The sequence below is a fragment of the Panthera uncia genome, chromosome B1 (assembly GCF_023721935.1).
Source record: "Panthera uncia isolate 11264 chromosome B1, Puncia_PCG_1.0, whole genome shotgun sequence".
Classification (NCBI taxonomy): Eukaryota; Metazoa; Chordata; class Mammalia; order Carnivora; family Felidae; genus Panthera; species Panthera uncia.
The window spans coordinates 59,975,176-59,993,858 of record NC_064811.1 but is presented as its reverse complement, the minus strand read 5'-3'; the positions used below and the strand labels follow the sequence as shown (position 1 = coordinate 59,993,858).

Here is an 18,683-nt window from a genome sequence, read left to right as displayed (position 1 = left end):
TGAATTTATTTGCTGAACGCAGTATTCCGTACATTAAAATTTACATTAGAACCTTAACTGAAGAAAGTAGATTTAAAAAATTCAAATCAACAATCTAACCTATTATTCTCTGGGTGCAAAACCCATCAGGAAACTATATGTTTGGATTTGCTTTAAAATAATCCAGCAGGGCAGGGTGCCTGAGTGGCTCAGTTAGGCATCTGACTCTTGGATTTGGCTCAGGTCAGGACTTCACGGTTCCTGAGTTCGAGCCCTGAGTCAGGCTCTGTAGCACAGACTACTTGGGATTCTCTCTCTTCCCCCCGCCCCACCCTCCCCTGCTCACTCTCTCTCTCTCTCTCTCTCAAAATAAATAAACCTTAAAAATAAATAAAATAAAATAATAAAATAAAATAAAATAAAATACAAATAATCCAGCAGGGCAAGAGAAGGGAATAAAAGATGAAACAAAATTGCCACATGTTAATAATTATTGAAGTTGAGTCATGGGCATATGTACTGGGGGTTGGAGGGAGCGGTTAATGGCAGTGGATCTCTATCTCTGAGCATAACTGCAAATCTTCATATTAAAAGGTTTTCTTTTAGGCCCATCTGAAACCAACTCAATATCCTAGATTTATCAAATACAAGCAATTTTCTTTTCTTTGAAAGGAATGTTGTCAAAATTCTTGTCACATTTATGTCTAACTATAGTGTACCTGTAGCATTACGTGCAGATTAGTCACTTTCTGTGCAGACCAGCCAGAATTTTCATCGCCAACATCAAACCAAGGTTTCATACGTTGAATATATGAGCCTTCTTTAAAAAAATTTTGATTGGAATTGTTGTTTTTTAACAAGTTTTGGAGCAAAATCAGACAATCTTCCACTACTATGCCTGAGAAAAGAATGTAAAATGGAAGTGTTAAGGCTGATAAAACCTGAAGGAAAATTCACTCCCCAAACACTTAAATAAGACAAAACTTCAAACTCAGCATTTCTTCAGTACAGCAAGGCAAAAAGCCTGTTCTGACTCCTGATGGTCACAGGCCACAATCTGCGTGCTCTTTCTTAGGTTTCCAGTGATCTCTTGACCTCTCTGTTCAACTACCCCTCACCTCAATAACTCAGATTTTTTCTTCAGATCCCAGATTAAATATCAAGACCTGATGACTAGGTTGGCATCACCAGCCACATGCTTTCACAAGAAACTGCTCCTTTTATTATTATGTAGTATCTGTCTTCTCTACTAGATTATAATTCATAAAGACAGGAATGTGAATGTCCTACTAGGATACAGTGACCTACTATATATCCTCACCAGAGACAGAAACAAGATATCAGGTCTATATCAGCTCACTATTAAATATTTGTTGAATGAATAAATCATATCTTATTTAGTCACTAAGAAGCACTGGACATTGTTGTCTTGAGTCTCTTCCTTGAAATTTCCTCTTCCCTTGGTTTCTAATAACTACTCTCTCATGATTTTCCTTACAGATCTCTGGCCACTCCTCAGGCTTCCTATCTTTCCTGGTTCCTCTTCTCCATTTACTTCTATCTTTGCTTACAACATACTATTCTATAGGGTAGTTCCATCCACACTACAGCATATACTATCATCACGGCTTAAAGCTCATCAACTGATCTCTATCATGTGTTAGTCTAACCAAGGATCTGTCTCCTCTGTTAAGAATATGACTAATGTTGGGGTGCCTGGGTGGCTCAGTCGGTTGAGCATCTGACTTCAGCTCAGGTCATGATCTCGCAGTTGACGAGTTCGAGCCCTGCGTTGGGCTCTGTACTGATAGCTCAGAGCCTGGAGCCTGCTTCCGATTCTGTGTCTCCCTCTCTCTCTGCCTCTCCCCCACTCATGCTCTGTCTCAAAAATAAAGATAAACATTAAAACAAACAAAAAAAAAGAATATGACTAATGTTAGATGTTCACAGCTAGTAAGTTCCTCTGCAAGGTACACTCACACATTTACTCCTAGTAGTTGAGGTCTGTGTTTATAAAAATCAGTTTTTTAAATTTTTTTTATGTTTTATTTTTGAGACAGAGAGAGACAGAGCATGAGCAGGGGAAGGGCAGAGAGAGAGGGAGACACAGAATCCGAAGCAGACTCCAGGCTCTGAGCTGTCAGCACAGAGCCCAATGTGGGGCTTGAACTCACAAACCGCGAGATCATGACCCGAGCTGAAGTCGGATGCTTAACTGACTGAGCCACCCAGGAGCCCCAGTTTCTTTTTTAAATAGACTTTATTTTTGGGGCACCTGGCTGGCTCAGTCAGAAGAGCACATGACTCTTGATCTCAGTTGGGGTTGTTTGAGTTTGAGCCCTACAATGAGTGTAGAGATTAAATAAAACTTTAGGGATGCCTGGGTGGCTGAGTCGGCTGGGCGTCTGTCTGACTCTTAATTTTGACTTAGGTCATGATCTCACAGTTCATGGGTTTGAGGCCTGCATTGGGCTCTGTGCTGACAGCATGGAGTCTGCTTGGGATTCTTTCTCTCTCAGAATAAAATTAAAAACTTAAAAAAAACCCACTTTATATCTTAGAGCAGCTTTAGGTTTACAGAAAAAATGAGCAACAAATAAAAGGAATCCCCATATACTCTCTCCCTCCGTTTCCCCTTTTATTAGTAGCTAGCATTAGTGTGGTACATTTGTTAGACTGATGAATGAAAACTGATACATTATTAAAGCCCATGGTTTACATTAGGGTTTACTCTGTGTTGTGTGGGGTTTAGCATATTAGTTTTGACACACATATAATATCATTTATCTACCATTACAGGATAGGATAACTTCACTGCTCTAAAATCCTCTGTTACACCTACTCATTTCTCTTTTCTCCCACCCCAAATGCCTGGCAATCATTCATCTTTTTGCTGTGTGTATATAGTTTTGTCTTTTCCAGATATTATACAGTTGGAATCACAGAGTATATAGTCTTTCAGCCTGGCTTATTTCACTGAGCAATACGCATTTAAGGTTCCTCCATGTCTTTTCATGGCTTGATGCTGTTTTATTGTTGAATAATATTGGATCGTCTGGATGTACCACAGTTTACCCATACACCTACTGAAGGACATTTTGATTGCTTTTAAGTTTTAACAATTATAAATAGAGCCACTATAAACATTCGAGGGCAAGATTTTGTATGGATATAATTTTTCCACTCATTTGGAGAAATACCAAGGAGTGTGATTGTTGGCTCATATGGTAAGAGTATGTTTAGTCTGGTAACAAAGTGCCAAACTGCCTTCCAAAGTGTCATTTTGCATCCCACCAGCAACGAATGAAAGCATCTGTAGTCCCTGTTTTAGTTTGCATTTCCCTAATGACATATGATGTTGAGCATCTTTTCATATGCTATCTGCCATCTATATATCTTCTTTGGTGTTATTTTTGCCCATTGTTTATTGTTGAATTTTAAGAGTCCTTTGAGTATTTGGGATACAACTTCCTTCTGAGATATAATATGCCAATATTTTCTTCCAGCCTTTGGTTTATTCTTTTCATTCTCTTAACAGTGTCTTGTAGAGAAATTTTCAACATTAATGAAGCCCCACTTATCAATTTTCTCTTTCATGGATCATGCCTTTGGTATTGTATCTAAAAGTAAATTACTTTCGTAATTTACAAATCCACCATGCTATTTGCACTAGTTATTAACTATTATTCACGTAACTTTAATTACAGCATATTGTTACAATTGTCCTATTTTATTATTAGTTGTTGTTGATCTCTTATTGTACCTGATTTATAAATTAAACATTATCATAGGTATGTATGCACAGCAGAAAACATAATATACATAGGATTTGGCACTATCTGCGGTTTCAGGCATCCACTGGGCGTCCTGGAATGTATTCCCTATACATACGAGGGGACTATATAATAACACAGCTATTTTTATAAAAACTAAGTTTAAGTCTTTGACAAAACTTAATGAAAGCAAGTCATTAAGAACAGCTGTTGTTATATATGGGCAATACAAGTCTAAAAAACAAGAAAAGTAACTGTAAAAACCCAGAAAGATCTTGCATTCCACTGTAAAGAAATAAAAAAGCAAATCCTACATGATGTATTATAGATATGATATATGAAACATGCAGAAAGATGGAAAAACTCCAATGAGTGGACCCATATTCAAAGAAAAGGTTTTGGCCCTAACTCAAAAGATCAGTATAGCAATGCACGTTAGAAAAAAATGTATTACATTGAACTTGAAATAAAATCTTTAACGTGCATATTTTAAGTCCTTTTAAAAATCTCTGATTTAGGGGCGCCTGGGTGGCTCGGTCGGTTAAGTGTCCGACTTCGGCTCAGGTCATGATCTCGCGGTCTGTGAGTTCGAGCCCCGCGTCGGGCTCTGTGCTGACAGCTCAGAGCCTGGAGCCTGTTTCGGATTCTCTGTCTCCCTCTCTCTCTGCCCCTCCCCTGTTCATGCTCTGTCTCTCTCTGTCTCAAAAATAAATAAACGTTAAAAAAAAAAAAATTAAAAAAAAAAAATCTCTGATTTAACCAATCCTGATCTCTCCAAATTAGAGGCTTCCTCACCTCATACTGCTGAACCATGTGGATCCTCACCTCCTGAAGAGGAACCACTATATCCCTTACGAAGGACCATAAATCTCCATTAAATAAGATCTGCCACCAGAAGCATCTGAACGCTCTGGAGGAAACAGAATGTCAAAGCCCTCACTATAACTGGCAGCCTTCCCTCCACTGTGTGAAGGCCACCATCAGTTACAAGGAGCCACTGGGACTTATCTTAGCAATCCTAAAGACAAGCTAATTCTATGTTGCCTTAAAATCCCTGTTTTCCTTGGTCATCTCTGAAAATATGCACCTTGCTAATCACCTATGCTCTTTTATGTTCTCATTTTAAAATACTTTTTTTTCCTCTACTTAATCTCCTTTCAAACTCTTTTATATGTTACCTCCAACTCCCAAATATTAGTTAACAAAACCCTCAATCACTTCATGAAATGCTTTTTTCTTTAAAGAAGCTACCTTACCTTGTAACATTCTGAAGTGAAAGCAGATCATGCTCTCAATCCCATGTACCTCAGAGTCAGGATATGGATTCTGTGATCCTACTGGCCCAGTGTACTTTCCAGAGACCAAAGTTCCTCTACCCTCTCACAAAATCTCCCGTTCCTTTGAGGATCAGGCCACCTGCCTATACCATCCATCTCTTACCATTCCTAATTGCATTTAAGTAAAAAAACGTGGTCACTACTCTTTGTTCACTGAAAACATCGCCAGCATCTTGCTCCAAATCTTCTTTCTCTACTTACTGCTGTCACTCTTGATTCCAAAGACAATCCATCTAATACCTGGACTTCTAAGTTCCTTGTCCTCATCTTCAGAGAGAATTCTCATTCCATTACTAAAACCTCCCATCTTTCCAGCTCAATATTCTCAACATATCTGTTCTATGACTTCCCTGAGACTTTCAACCCATCAATAAGTTTTTGAAACTCCCATTTTAGAAACCCCATCTTTACTTCCTTCCCTATCTAGCTTAGATTATATAGATCTTCCTTTCTTACACTCTATAGGTAATATACTAAGTTCTCTTGCCTTACTATCTTTTCATGGTACCTTCCTGGAAAAGACACAACCCTGTGAAAAACTAACTGCTTGGCTTTTTCTCTATCTTGCAGCTCGGCAGCTGAGTACTGGAAGGGAGTGGGGGGATGCAATCACATAATCAAGCAGTCTGCAGTGCTAGAAAATCCCAGTGAAAATCCTTAATGGCACCTTTATACCTGACTGGAAATCTTCCTAATTTCAACAGTCAACTAGCTCTCCTATTTTCCAAAAGACTTTTTAACCTTCTCCATAATTCTCAACTGTGTCCTCCTCTTTCACTCTTAGCATATTACTCTGTCTTCAACTCAACACCCTACCCCCCTCCCCATCTTTACTTCTTCAAGTCTGAAAAAGGAGCTATATCTCCACCTGTGCCTTCCCCATTATGATGGAAGATGTGCTTCTCCTATCTTAAAAGCCAATTCCTGCCCTTGCTCTGGATTCCATTCCTCCTCCTCCTCCTCCTCCTCCTCCTCCTCCTTCTTCTTCTTCTTCTTCTTTTTTGGTATTGTGTACCACTGATCATCCTCCCTCTCTCCTGTATCCTCCCTCTTTTCTACTTGCTTATGTTGGTTGTAGCCTCTCTTTTTCAAGAAAACACCCTCATAGATTAAAGAAGAATAATATGATAATCTCCATAGATATAAAAAAAATTCACTACAGTTTAAGATTCATTCATGATTAAAAAAACTCTTAGCAAAAGTCAAACTTAATGGTGAGACATCAGCATTCTCATTAAAGTCAGCAACATTCAACTGTACTAAAGATTCTAACTAGTGCAAGACAAAAAAGAAAGGTAGTGCAAGAACTGAAAAGGAAGAAAAACAATTACTGTTATTAGTAGAAAATAGGATCATCTGCACAGAAAGCCCAATTACAACTACTGGCTTAATAAGGTGGTTAGACACAAGATCAACAAAGAAAAATCAAGTAGTGATCAGTTTGAGAATGTAGTAGAAAAACAACCCATGCATATGGTTAAGAAAAACTGTAAGTAAGATGCCTAGAAATGAATCTAAAAAAACAAAAAAAGAAAAGGTGTAACATCCTTTTGCTCAAAATTATAAAACATGATTCAAAGACATAAAAGAAGATCTTTACAAATTAAGAGATAGACCTGGGTTCATGAATGGGAAAAGTCAATTCAGTAGAGATGAAAATTCTCCTTAATCTCTAAGTCCAATATACTTCCAATCAAAATTGGAAGTGCCTGACAGAGGGCACCTGAATGGCTCAGTTGGTAGAGCATGTGACTCTTGATCTTGGGGTTGTGAGTTCAACCCCCACACTGGGTAGAGATTACTTTAGGGGAAAAAATTTCCAACAGGGATTTTCAAAGATCTGGACTAGCAAACAAGTTTCATTCAAATAAAAGAACAAAAGGAAAAGGCGTGCTAATTCTGAGAATTCAGAATTCATTCAGATGACCAAAATATATTTCTCAGATATATCTGGTCTTCAGCCACAGTTCCTGAAACCTCCTCAGGGTCATAAAGGTGAAATGGGTATCTTGCTATTAATGAAGGTGATTTGAGGATGTCACCCAAGGGTAGGGACTAGTTGCCAGGAAGAACAACCATGTGACTAGAGGGTTGGAATTTTCAGTACACTACCCCCCTCTGGCAACTCCCCCACCTCCAGGGAGGGGAGAGAGGCTGGAGGTTGAATCAGCTAATGGCCAATGACTTAGTCAATTATGAATTCGTAATGAAGACTCCATAAAAATCCGAGAGCACAGTTTTTTCACTTCTTTTCAGAGAGCCTCCACACTTGGGAAAACAAATTGCTTCTATGCGTCACTGAGCTGGGCTCCAAGCTTTGTAAGAACAGAAGCTCCTTTCTTTGGGACCTCCCTCTATATATTTCTTCATATGGTTGTTGATTTATATCCTTTAACAAACCAGTAAACATAAAAAAAATAAGATAAAATAAACCAGTAAACATAAGTGTTTCCCTGCATTCTGTGAGGTGGGTCGGAAGCACAGGAAAACAGCCTAAGGCTTATGATTGGCATCTGAAGGGAGATGTGGAGGGCAGCCTTGTAGGACTAAAGCCTAAACCTATGGAATCCGATGCTATCTCTGGGTAGAATCTGATACTATCTCTGGGTAGACAATGTCAGAATTGAGTTGAATTCTCAAATACTCTGCTGGTATCTAACACTGGGATTGGATCTGGGAAGCTTAGGAGAGCCAAAATAAAAGGTTTTTCCTATATTCTAATAGATAAGAGATTATTATGAGGTTTAGTAATTAAGAAAGTGTGGTTTTAGTATAGAGTGAGACAAAAAGACAAATGGAACAGAACAGAGAACTCAGAAGCAGACCTTCACACATATAGGTATTTGATTACAAATCTCATACCATCTTTCAAATGCAAAATCCATATTAATTAAATGCAAAAGATAAAATTGCAAAGCCTTTAGTAGAAGAAAATGTTGAAAATGCTCTTTACAACCTTGAGGTAGAGAGAAAAATTTTAAACAAGACACAAAAGCATAAACTATTTTTAAAAGCCAATATGGGGCACCTGGGCGGTTCAGTTGGTAAAGTGTCCAACTCTTGATTTTGGCTCAGATCATAATCTCATGGTTTGTGAGACTAAGCCCCATGTCGGGCTGTGCACTGGGTGTGGAACCTGCTTGGGATTCTCTCTTTCCATCTCTCTCTGCCCCTCTCCCTCTCTCTCAAAAATAAATAAATAAATATATATTTATTTATATATAAATTTATTTATTTATATATATTTATATATTTATATTTTTATTTATTTATTTATTTATTTATTTATTATAACAGGGCACTCCAGTTTAAATGTGTTACTTACATTTTGGACAACTAAAAGGGATCAAATGTAGGCAAGTTATAGATTACATAAAAAAGAGGAGAAAGTAATCCTAGATCCAGAAAGTAAATCAGATGAACCTTGGTGGCTTCTCATAAATGTTATTCAAATAGGTTTTATTAAATTCTGACCAGATAATAAGAAGACACAGATCACTTGCTTTGGGGTCAGACCTATGTGGAATCAAATTCTGACTCCATATGTGAGAGACTTCATTTCCTCAACTACAAATCAGAGATGATAATAATACATCACAAAGTGGTATAAGATTAAATAAGCTAGGGGTGCCTGGTTGGCTCAGCTGGTTGAGCATCCAACTTTGGTTCAGGTCATGAACTCACAGTTTGTGGGCTTGAGCCCCATGTGGGGCTCTGTGCTGACAGCTCAGAGCCTGGAGTCTGCTTTGGATTCTGTGTGTCTCTCTCTTTCTCTGCTCCTCCCCTACTTGTGCTCTCTCTCTCTCTCTCTCTCTCAGAAACATTAAAGAAAAAGATTAAATAAGCTAACATATGTAAAGTACCTAGCTCATGGTTACCAAAATAACATTTTTTAAAAAAGCCAATATATGTGAGTAAAAATTTAAACTTTAATAGAAATAGTATAAATAGACTAGAAGAAGATAACTGAAACATGTATAATTAACAAAGGACTAGTATCCAGAATACATAAAGAACTCTCAGTAATCAACAGGAAAAGGAAAAATGATCTTACACTAACATGGGTAAGCAGGTAATTGAGACGGGTAAAAGACAAATCAACAAAAATGGATGGTGAATACACCATGAAAATATGCTTAATCTCATTAGTTTACAAAATGAAAAGTGAAAATCTGAGTGAGATACCATCTCACACCTATCAAACTGGCAAGCAAGGATTGACAAGAATGTGAATCCATACATAAGTAGACACAAAAGACCATTCGTGACAACAGTTTATATTAGCAAAGATAGATACAATCTGTCAACTCAATTAAAAAAATAGATCACAGAATATTTATACTACTGAATAATATATAGCACTTAAAATGAATAAACTAGAGTAACATGTATCAACATGGATAAATCTCAAAACATGTTGGATAAAAGCAGCCAGTTGTAAAATTATACTCAGAAGGATACTTTTTATCTAGTTTGAGAACATGCAAAATAATGCTATATATTAACATACGATGTGCATGTGTATAGACTCACACAAACACATGTTAAAAGTATAAAAACACACTGGATGGAAAAACAAAATCAGAATACTGTTATCTTAGAGAAGGAAGGCAGAGTAATAATGGTTATACAAAGGACTTAACTATCTCTTGTGTTTTATTTCTTTAAAAAAATTACCTAAAGCATGTATAGCAAAATGTAAACATTTAATAGAATTGGATGACATGTGTACAAGTGTTTGTTACACTATCTCTTACTGTTTCCTGTATTTTTGAAATATTTCATATGTCAAGAAAAAATTTAAGAGGATAAAAAACATTCCTTGTCAACCTCCAATTCCTTTTCACCTCTCTCCCCTGACTTCTCCAAATTCTTTACATGAGTTTTCTCTACTATTCTATCTTCCCACATCTAATTCTAATTCTAATTCTGACACTGCAATATGGATTCTGAGGCAACCACTATACACAGCTGCTCTCCCCAAGGTCATCAATGATGTCCATGTTCTACATCTCAAAGGTACATTTCTGCCCTTATCTTGTTTGACAACCCAGCAGCTTCTAACAATGCTACCCACTCCCTAGACCCTCTCTACAGCGGGTTTCCTCTTGTTTCTCAGCCTGTTTCTTCTCAGTCTCTTTTGCCAATACCTGTTCCTCTGCCATCCCTTCACTATTAGTATAACTTAGGTTTTGGTTTAGCACTTCCCTTCTCACTCCTTACCCTGACTGACTCATCTCATCTTTTATCTCATTTATCTTTGCTTCATCTATCATTCATGTTCTAGACACTCAAATCTTTTTTAAATTTTTTAACGTTTTTTATTTTTGAGAGACAGAGAGAGTCAGGGTATGAGCAGGGGAGAGGTAGAGAGAGAGGGAGACACAGAATCCGAAGCAGGCTCCAGGCTCTGGGCTGTCAGCACAGAGCCCAATGTGGGGCTTGAACCCATGAACCATGAGAAGTTGGACACTCAACCAGCTGGGCCCCCCAGGTGCCCCTAGACACTCAAATCTTTATATCCAGGCTGGCCCTCCCCTCCAGGGTAATATAGCCAACTGTCAACTACACTACCACTCTACTTGCTAATCCCAGTCCAGTCAATGCAAATAAACTAATTTTCTCCTCCAACCCTAGTGCTAGGTTTTTGGATCAACCTCTCCTTAAAAACAACTAAAAATGCTGAATTAAAAACAAAAAAAGCCTCAGGAGCAATGAAGAGTTTACAGTTTAGCAGGCTAACATTGATAAGAAAATGAATATCTTAGTGAGGTAAGCAAGTATAAATACCTTTTGACTGGGAGTACATTTCTCGACCTTAGAAAATATAAAACTTTCATTGTGACAAACTTACAGGGCAGAGGGAAAATAAATCAAAGCGAAGAGCATATACAAAGTGGGAAAGAAATCTAATATAAAACTCTCCACTAATAAGCTGAGACTTTAAATGGCTATATCCTCAGGGTGAGAATAACCAAAAGTTAACTAGTCAAGATAGATCTTGTATCCTGGGTTTGAATTGCCTGAGTGGTCTAGGAACTCTCAGACCTTAAACCTCGATTAAGGTGATCCCAGATAAATTGCACTCCCAGGGCCTGGCAGAAATGAGCATGTTTTCTCTGAAAGAAATTACCTCCATCCTAGGCTTCAAATTATTATGAATTAATTCTGTTAAGTAAAACACAACACATAATCAAAGATAATCATGGACCCAGTAAATATTATACAATGCATAAGAACCAAAGCAAAACAGAGCAAAAGTTCCAAATCCACAAAGACTTAAAAATATTGGGATTATCAGACAGAGACTATAAAATAATGGTTTCCTACATTCAAAGAAATAAAAGGTAAGTTGAAAATATCTGCAAAGAAAAGGAAATTATAAAAAAAAATTACACAGCAAGTTTGCTAAAGAACGAAACAGAACCTCTAGAAAAAAGAAATTAAAAATTCAACAGCCTGGCTGGTTCTGTTGCAAAAGCATGTGACTATTGCTTTTGGAGTTGAGTTTGAGCCCCATGTTGAGTGTAGAGATCACTTAAAAAAAATAATAAAATCTTAAAAAAATTCAATGGATGGATATTAACTAATCTTATTATTTCACAGTATGTTAAGTCAAATCATGTTGTACACCTTAAACTGATAACAGTGTTGTAGGTAACTATGTTTCAATAAAAATGGGAGGGAAAATCTCTCAATAGACATGTTTAACAGCAGATTAAATACAAGTGAAGATAAAAGTCCCAATTGTTTATTTTTGCTTTTGTCATCAAAATAAAAAGCTTCTGCATAGTGAAAGAAACAATCAACAAAACTAAAAGGCAACCTACTGAATGGGAGAAGATATTTGCAAATGACATATCCGATAAGGGGTCAGTATCCAAAATAAAGAACTTATAAAACTCAATACCCAAAAAAATGAATAATCCAATTAAAAAAAGAGAAGACAGGAATAGGCATTTTTCCAAAGACATACAGATGGCTAACAGACACATGAAAAGATGCTCAACATCATTCACCATCAAGGAAATACAAATTAAAACTACAATGAGATATTAACTCACACCTGTCAGAATAGCTAAAAACAACACAAGAAACAATAGGTGTTGGTGAGGATACAGGGAAAGGGGAATCCTCCTACACTGTTGGTGGGAATGCATAGTGGTGCAGACTCTCTGGAAAATAATACGGAAGTTCCTCAAAAAAGTTAAAAACAGAACTATCTTACAACCCAGCAATTGCACTCCTAGGTATTTACCCAAAGAATACAAAAATACTAATTCAAAAGGACACCCCCCCCACCAAAGTTTACAGCAGCTTTATCTACAACAGTGAAACTACAGAAACAGCCAAAGTGTCTATCAACTGATGAATGGATAAAGGAGATATGGTATGCATGTATACATGTATGTATATATGTGTGTGTGTGTGTGTGTATACACACACATATATATGTGCACGATGGAGTATTACTAAGCCATCAAAAAAGAATGGAATCTTGCCATTTGCAACAATGCGGATGGAGGTAGACAGTATTATGCTAACTGCAATAAGTTACAGAAAGACAAATATCATAGGACTACACTCAATTGTGGAATTTAAGAAACAAAACAAATGAGCACAGGAAAAAAACAGAGAGGCAAACCATGAAATGGACTCTTAACTATAGAGAACAAACTGGTCACCAGAAGGAAGGTGGGTGGAGGGAGTGGGTGAAACAGGTGATGGGGATGAAGGAGTGCACTTGTGATAAGCACCAGGTGTTGTATGGAAGTGTTTGAATCACTAAACTGTACACCTGAAACTAATATTCAACTGTACATTAACTAGAATTTAAATAAAAACTTAAAAATAAATAAATAAATATAGGTGAAGAGAGAACTGATGAAACAGAAAACAGGTCAGAAGAAATAATCTGGGGGGGGGGCGCCTGGGTGGCTCAGTTGGTTAAGCATCTGACTTCAGCTCAGGTCATGATCTCACAGTTTGGGGGTTCAAGCCCCATGTTGGGCTCATGCTGACAGTGCAGGGCCTGGAGTCTGCTTCAGATTCTGTGTCTCCCTCTCTCTCTGCCCTTCCCCCACTTGTGTTCTGTTTCTCTCTCTTTCAAAAATAAATAGACATTAAAAAAAAATTTTTTTAAAGAAGAAATAATACAGAATAAAGATTGGAAAGACAAAAAGATGGAAAACACAAAAGAGAAAGTAAGACAGATAAAGTGAAAGCCAAATCAGATGACAGAGAATTGATTCTGAGTTTAGAAAGATAGGAGAAAATAAAACAGTATTTGAAGAGAGAGATAGCTGAAATTTGAAATGATGAAAGATATCACCTAGATTCCAGAAGCCTAACAAATATCAAATAGAAATAGGAAGAAATCCATACTCAACAAACCATAATGAAAGAAAGAATATAAAGTATGAGTTCTCATTTTTCCCTCTAATTGCATTCCCTAGAAGTTAACAATTTTGTGAGCACAAAAGGAATCTCTTTAAATCAATCTCCTCATACTATACCTCCATCACTGTTTCCCTCCTCTGTAATAATGTCCAGTAGTCTCTCAAAAGCATTTTCAAAAGCAACAATTTTCTGGATGGCTCCATTGCTTCTTGTTAGTGCCTGTAGTAGTAACACACCCTTATGGAGAAAAAAGATAACATGTTAAGTAGAGAACAATCTTTTTAAGACATGTAAAAACCACAGAATTTTATAAGTGCAGGAATTTCACAAGTCCAACTCTTTCACTTTATAGATAGGGAAAACAAGGACAGAGGTGAGCAAGATACCTCCCTAAGATTATAGATCTCAAAGAGACCGAGCCTAGACTGGAATCTATGTCTACCAATTCCCAATTCTTTTCACTGCACAATATAAATATACAATTCTTACACAGTCATCCATCTTTACTTAGCTTTCATTGTGGCATAAGAAAACTGAGCTTGATTATATGTCACAGGGATATCTCTGTATGTGCTTCACAATAGTAACGATATGAAATTGTGAATTCAAGAATATAAATTTACAGGGGCGCCTGAGTGGCTCAGTTGGTTAAGCATCTGACTTCTGCCCAGGTCTTCATCTCACGACTAGTGATTTGAGCCCTGCATCAGGCTCTGTGCTGTCAGTGCAGAGCCTGCTTTGGATCCTCTGTCCTCCTCTCTCTCTGCCCCTCCCCCACTGGTTCTCTTTCTCAGAATAAAATAAACTTTAATAAACAAGAATCTAGATGTTACAACAAAAATGTAACTTAATCCCTAATCGTAAAATTAATGAAAAACAACATAAACAGAGAATTTTATCTGTTTCAAATAAAAACCGGGGTGCCTGGGTGGCTCAGTCAGTTAAGCATCTGACTTCGGCTCAGGTCATGATCTCACGGTTTGTGAGTTCAAGCCCTGCATCAGGCTCTGTGCTGACAGCTCAGAGCCTGGAGTCTGCTTCAGATTCTGTGTCTCCCTCTCTCTGTTCCTCACCACCACCACCCCCACCCCCCGCTCAAAACTAAATAAACATTGAAAAAATTTTAAAAATCAATAAATAACAACTAAGAATAAAGCTAAAAGCAGGAAAAAAGAGTAGGGAATTAAAGGAAATCTTATATTTAAGGACCAAGCTAATGCAGTTATACACATACACACAAATTCTATCTGAAAATGAAAATAAATGGTAATGATATTAATAGTGATCCACGAAGAGAGGATTTCTATTAAATGGTTTATATGATGGGGTGCCTGACTGGCTCAGTCAGTGGAGCATGTGACTCTTGATCTCGGAATTGTAAGCTCGAGCCCCATGTTGGGTCTAGAGATTACATAAAACCAAAATATTTTTTAAAAAAGGGGCAGGGAGGAGGGGCCTGAGTGGCTCAGTTGGTTAAGTGTCTGACTTCAGCTCAGGTCATGATCTCACAGTTCGTGGGTTTGAGCCCCGCATCAGGCTCTGTGCTGACAGCTCAGAGCCTGAAGCCTGTTTCAGATTCTGTGTCTCTTTCTCTCTCTGCCTCTCCCCTACTCATGCTCTGTCTCTTAAAAATAAATAAACGTTAAAAAAAATTTAAAAAGGTTTCTATGGAATCGTCATATTTATACTGAGGGCCAAGAGAAGACTAGAACAATAACATCAAGTTTAAGATGTATAGTAATATTTTAGTGAAAGAAAGACATTTCAAATTCCTAAGTAGATGGGTATAGATTTAAATAAGACAATTCTTGAAAGAGTAATAGAGATTTAAAAATGTTCCTTCCATGAGTTACATAATTTCAGCCCTTATAATACTGCGTTGACATACATAACGCAAAATGTTAAATACAAAGCTAAAAACACTGTGTATATGGACTAGAAGTCAACAGCACTTTTGTCTCTGCTTTGCCACTAACGGGTTGTGAAGCTAAGAGCAATCCAAATGGTATTTATTTGCTAGCACTTAGGATGAGAAAGGCACAGACCAGGTACCACTAATACACAGATGAACAGACATTATTAACAAATAACAAATCATTTGGTTTCCATGAGTCTTGGGCTTCTCAGTGTCAATATGGCCACTGAATTAGATTGATATGCTCTCCTAGCTCTAGACTTTAATTTTAAAAGATTTTTCCAATTGCTGTCTAAAGTATTATAGCTTAGGGGTGCCTGGCTCGCTTAGTCAGTAGAGCATGAGGCTCCTGATCTCAGGATTGTAAGTGTGAGCCCCATGTTGGGTGTGGAGATTACTTACAGTCTTTAAAAAAAAAAAAAAAAAAGTAAGGGCATCTAGGTGGCTCAGTCAGTTGAGTATCCGACTCTTGATTTTGACTTGGGTCATCATCTCACAGTTTCAGGGCTTAAGCCCCACATTGGGCTCTGTGCTGACTGTGCTGAGCCTCCCTGGGATTTTCTCTCTCCCTCTCTCTCTCTCTCTGCTCCTCCCCCGCTTGTGCTCTCTTTGTCCCTCTCAAGAAGAGAATGGATAAACTTGAAAAAAAAAAAGTATTACAGTCTTGACCAAGTTATAGATAACAACCACTGAAAAATGTTTAAGCAACAGCAACAACAAAAAAACACTGCATCAATACAAAATATTCAAACATATATGCAAATAAATAAATCAGAATTGAAAATAACTCCAGAGCAAATCATGCTCTATAGTTAAATGATGATTACAAGGAAAATCCTTTGAAATGTATATTCAGTCAAATGAGGGTGAGGATTCCAAACACAAGGCTTTAAATTTACACAGTTAAATGTCTAGGGAGGTTTCCCTTACTCTTTCTGGAGGCAGAGTTTGGTGTCAATATAACCTTTGAGAAGAGGATGAAAGAAATCCTAAACTTGTGGAACACATAAATTTGCATACCAAAATCATCTAAGTCAAAATACTGGATAGGCAGGAAACAAAGAAATAATGTGGTCTTGTATACAACTTAAAAAGGTCTAAAAGATTGGCCAATACCCCAATTTTCCAAATCTAACTTACGACTCTAAAAGAGGATCAACAAAGATTTCACTTGCAAAGAAAAGAAAACAAGCTGCATATTCTTAGACTTCTTTTTTGAATTTAACTTACGTCATTACGTATAACTTCCCTGGAATCTGCTAATAAGTCCATCAATCTCGAAACACCTAGAACATATAATCATGTGAAAAATACGGGCAGATCAAAAATACAAATAGTGATTGAAATTATAAACCATTTATTAACACATCATTTCAGTCTCCCTTTATAGGAATGATCCTCACTTTTAAATCAAAATTATGTAAGGAAGATGAGTCACTTACCCATGGGACTGACTAAAATGATTTGCTGCACCTGAGGCCCTAGCTGTTTTAAAAGAGAAGTAAGAAGCTTCACACCAGGCCAGCGGACATGGAAATCAAACTCCTGCAATTTAAGAATTTAAAATATTTAACATATGTAATTCACATTTTCAAGAAAAACATTTTTTTCAACTAACAGTGGTACCAAAAACAAACATAGTTTAGCAAACTTTAAAAAAGCAATGTAAGAAATAAAAAGCAATAAAAAGAAAATAGTTAATATAAATTGATTAAACTGTTCCTGACTCAGTAAAATAAAAATAGAAATAAGCAGACAATATTTTAATAGATTATATAGTCCTTAAAACAATGCACATTAATCTCTTGCAATGATACAACAAATTTCACAACCTTGAAAAGGTATATATACGTTGCTTCATCAATAATACCCAAAAAGGCAAAAAAAAAAAAAAAAACCCCAAAAAAACCCCCCCAAAACTTATTAAGATGACAAAAATAGCAAGATTCTTTATTTACCTCCAATAAAGATAATAGGAGAGTAACATTTTCCTGCTGCTTAATGAAAATTTCTGTAAACTGGCTTCCCAAATCTTCACTCTGTCTTGTGGAATTTTCTTCTGTAATATTCAAAGATAAAGTACTTCAATATGATGTTATGTTATTTTAAAGTATCCTTTTTGTTGAGGGAGCTACGCAGAAATGACTTTTCTTGGAACAATGTGGCTGGTAGTGATATCACAATTATGCTGGAAAGATTATCTTTAAAATAACTTTCAATGTCATTTAAATGAATGTTACTTTTTAAATGTTTAAATATGATATTCAAAGAAAAGATATCTAAAATTTCATATCTTTTCAAAGATATTTTTAGATTAAACTTTTAATTAGGATACAGGGAACTTAGTAGGGTGGTAGAAATATTCTATCTCAAATATGATAGTGACTACACTATTATATACATTTGCCAAAACACACAGGACTACACAACCACAAAGAGTAAATTTTACTGTGTATAAATTATACCTAAAAACCCCTCTCTCCCCAAAACATTAATGAACATACAGTCCTTGTTGACTGTTAGTGTTACTGTGTTAAATAACTTAATTACAAAATTAAACCAATCACCTGTATATTTAATACACACACACTCACACACACACAAGAAAGTTATTTGGCAATAAAATCAGAATGTGACATCCAAATTTACATTTATTCTTTATTTTTTTTAATATATGAAATTTATTGGCAAATTGGTTTCCATACAACACCCAGTCTCATCCCAAAAGATGCCCTCTTCAATGCCCATCACCTACCCTTCCCTCCCTCCCACCCCCCATCAACCCTCACTTTGTTCTCAGTTTTTAAGAGTCTCTTATGCTTTGGCTCTTTCCCACTCTAACCTCATTTTTTTTTCCTTCCCCTCCCCCATGGGTTTCTGTTAAGTTTCTCAGGATCCACATAAGAGTGAAAACATATGGTATCTGTCTTTCTCTGTATGGCTTATTTCACTTAGCATCACACTCTCCAGTTCCATCCACGTTGCTACAAAGGGCCATATTTCATTCTTTCTCATTGCCACGTAGTATTTCATTGTGTATATAAACCACAATTTCTTTATCCATTCCTCAGTTGATGGACATTTAGGCTTTTCCCACAATTTGGCTATTGTTGAGAGTGCTGCTATAAACATTGGGGTACAAGTGCCCCTATGCATCAGCACTCCTGTATCCCTTGGGTAAATTCCTAGCAGTGCTATTACTGGGTCATAGGGTAGATCTATTTTTAATTTTTTTTTTTTAATTTTTTTTTCAACTTTTTTTTTTTTTTTTTTTTTTTT

At 36.7% G+C, this 18,683-nt stretch overlaps 1 protein-coding gene across 2 annotated transcripts in view; it reads right to left on the bottom strand.

Annotated features, from left to right (window-relative positions):
* USO1 (USO1 vesicle transport factor) overlaps nt 1-18,683 on the bottom strand; it is a 97,428-nt gene that overhangs the window by 31,470 nt on the left and 47,275 nt on the right. For both annotated transcript variants that reach the window (XM_049632080.1, XM_049632081.1), the window contains exons 5-9: nt 17,363-17,463; nt 16,847-16,949; nt 16,635-16,690; nt 13,606-13,726; nt 699-877 (exon numbers count right to left, since the gene is read on the bottom strand). In XM_049632080.1, the coding sequence (XP_049488037.1) occupies nt 699-877; nt 13,606-13,726; nt 16,635-16,690; nt 16,847-16,949; nt 17,363-17,463 (560 nt within the window). The remainder of the gene's footprint in view (nt 1-698; nt 878-13,605; nt 13,727-16,634; nt 16,691-16,846; nt 16,950-17,362; nt 17,464-18,683) is intronic.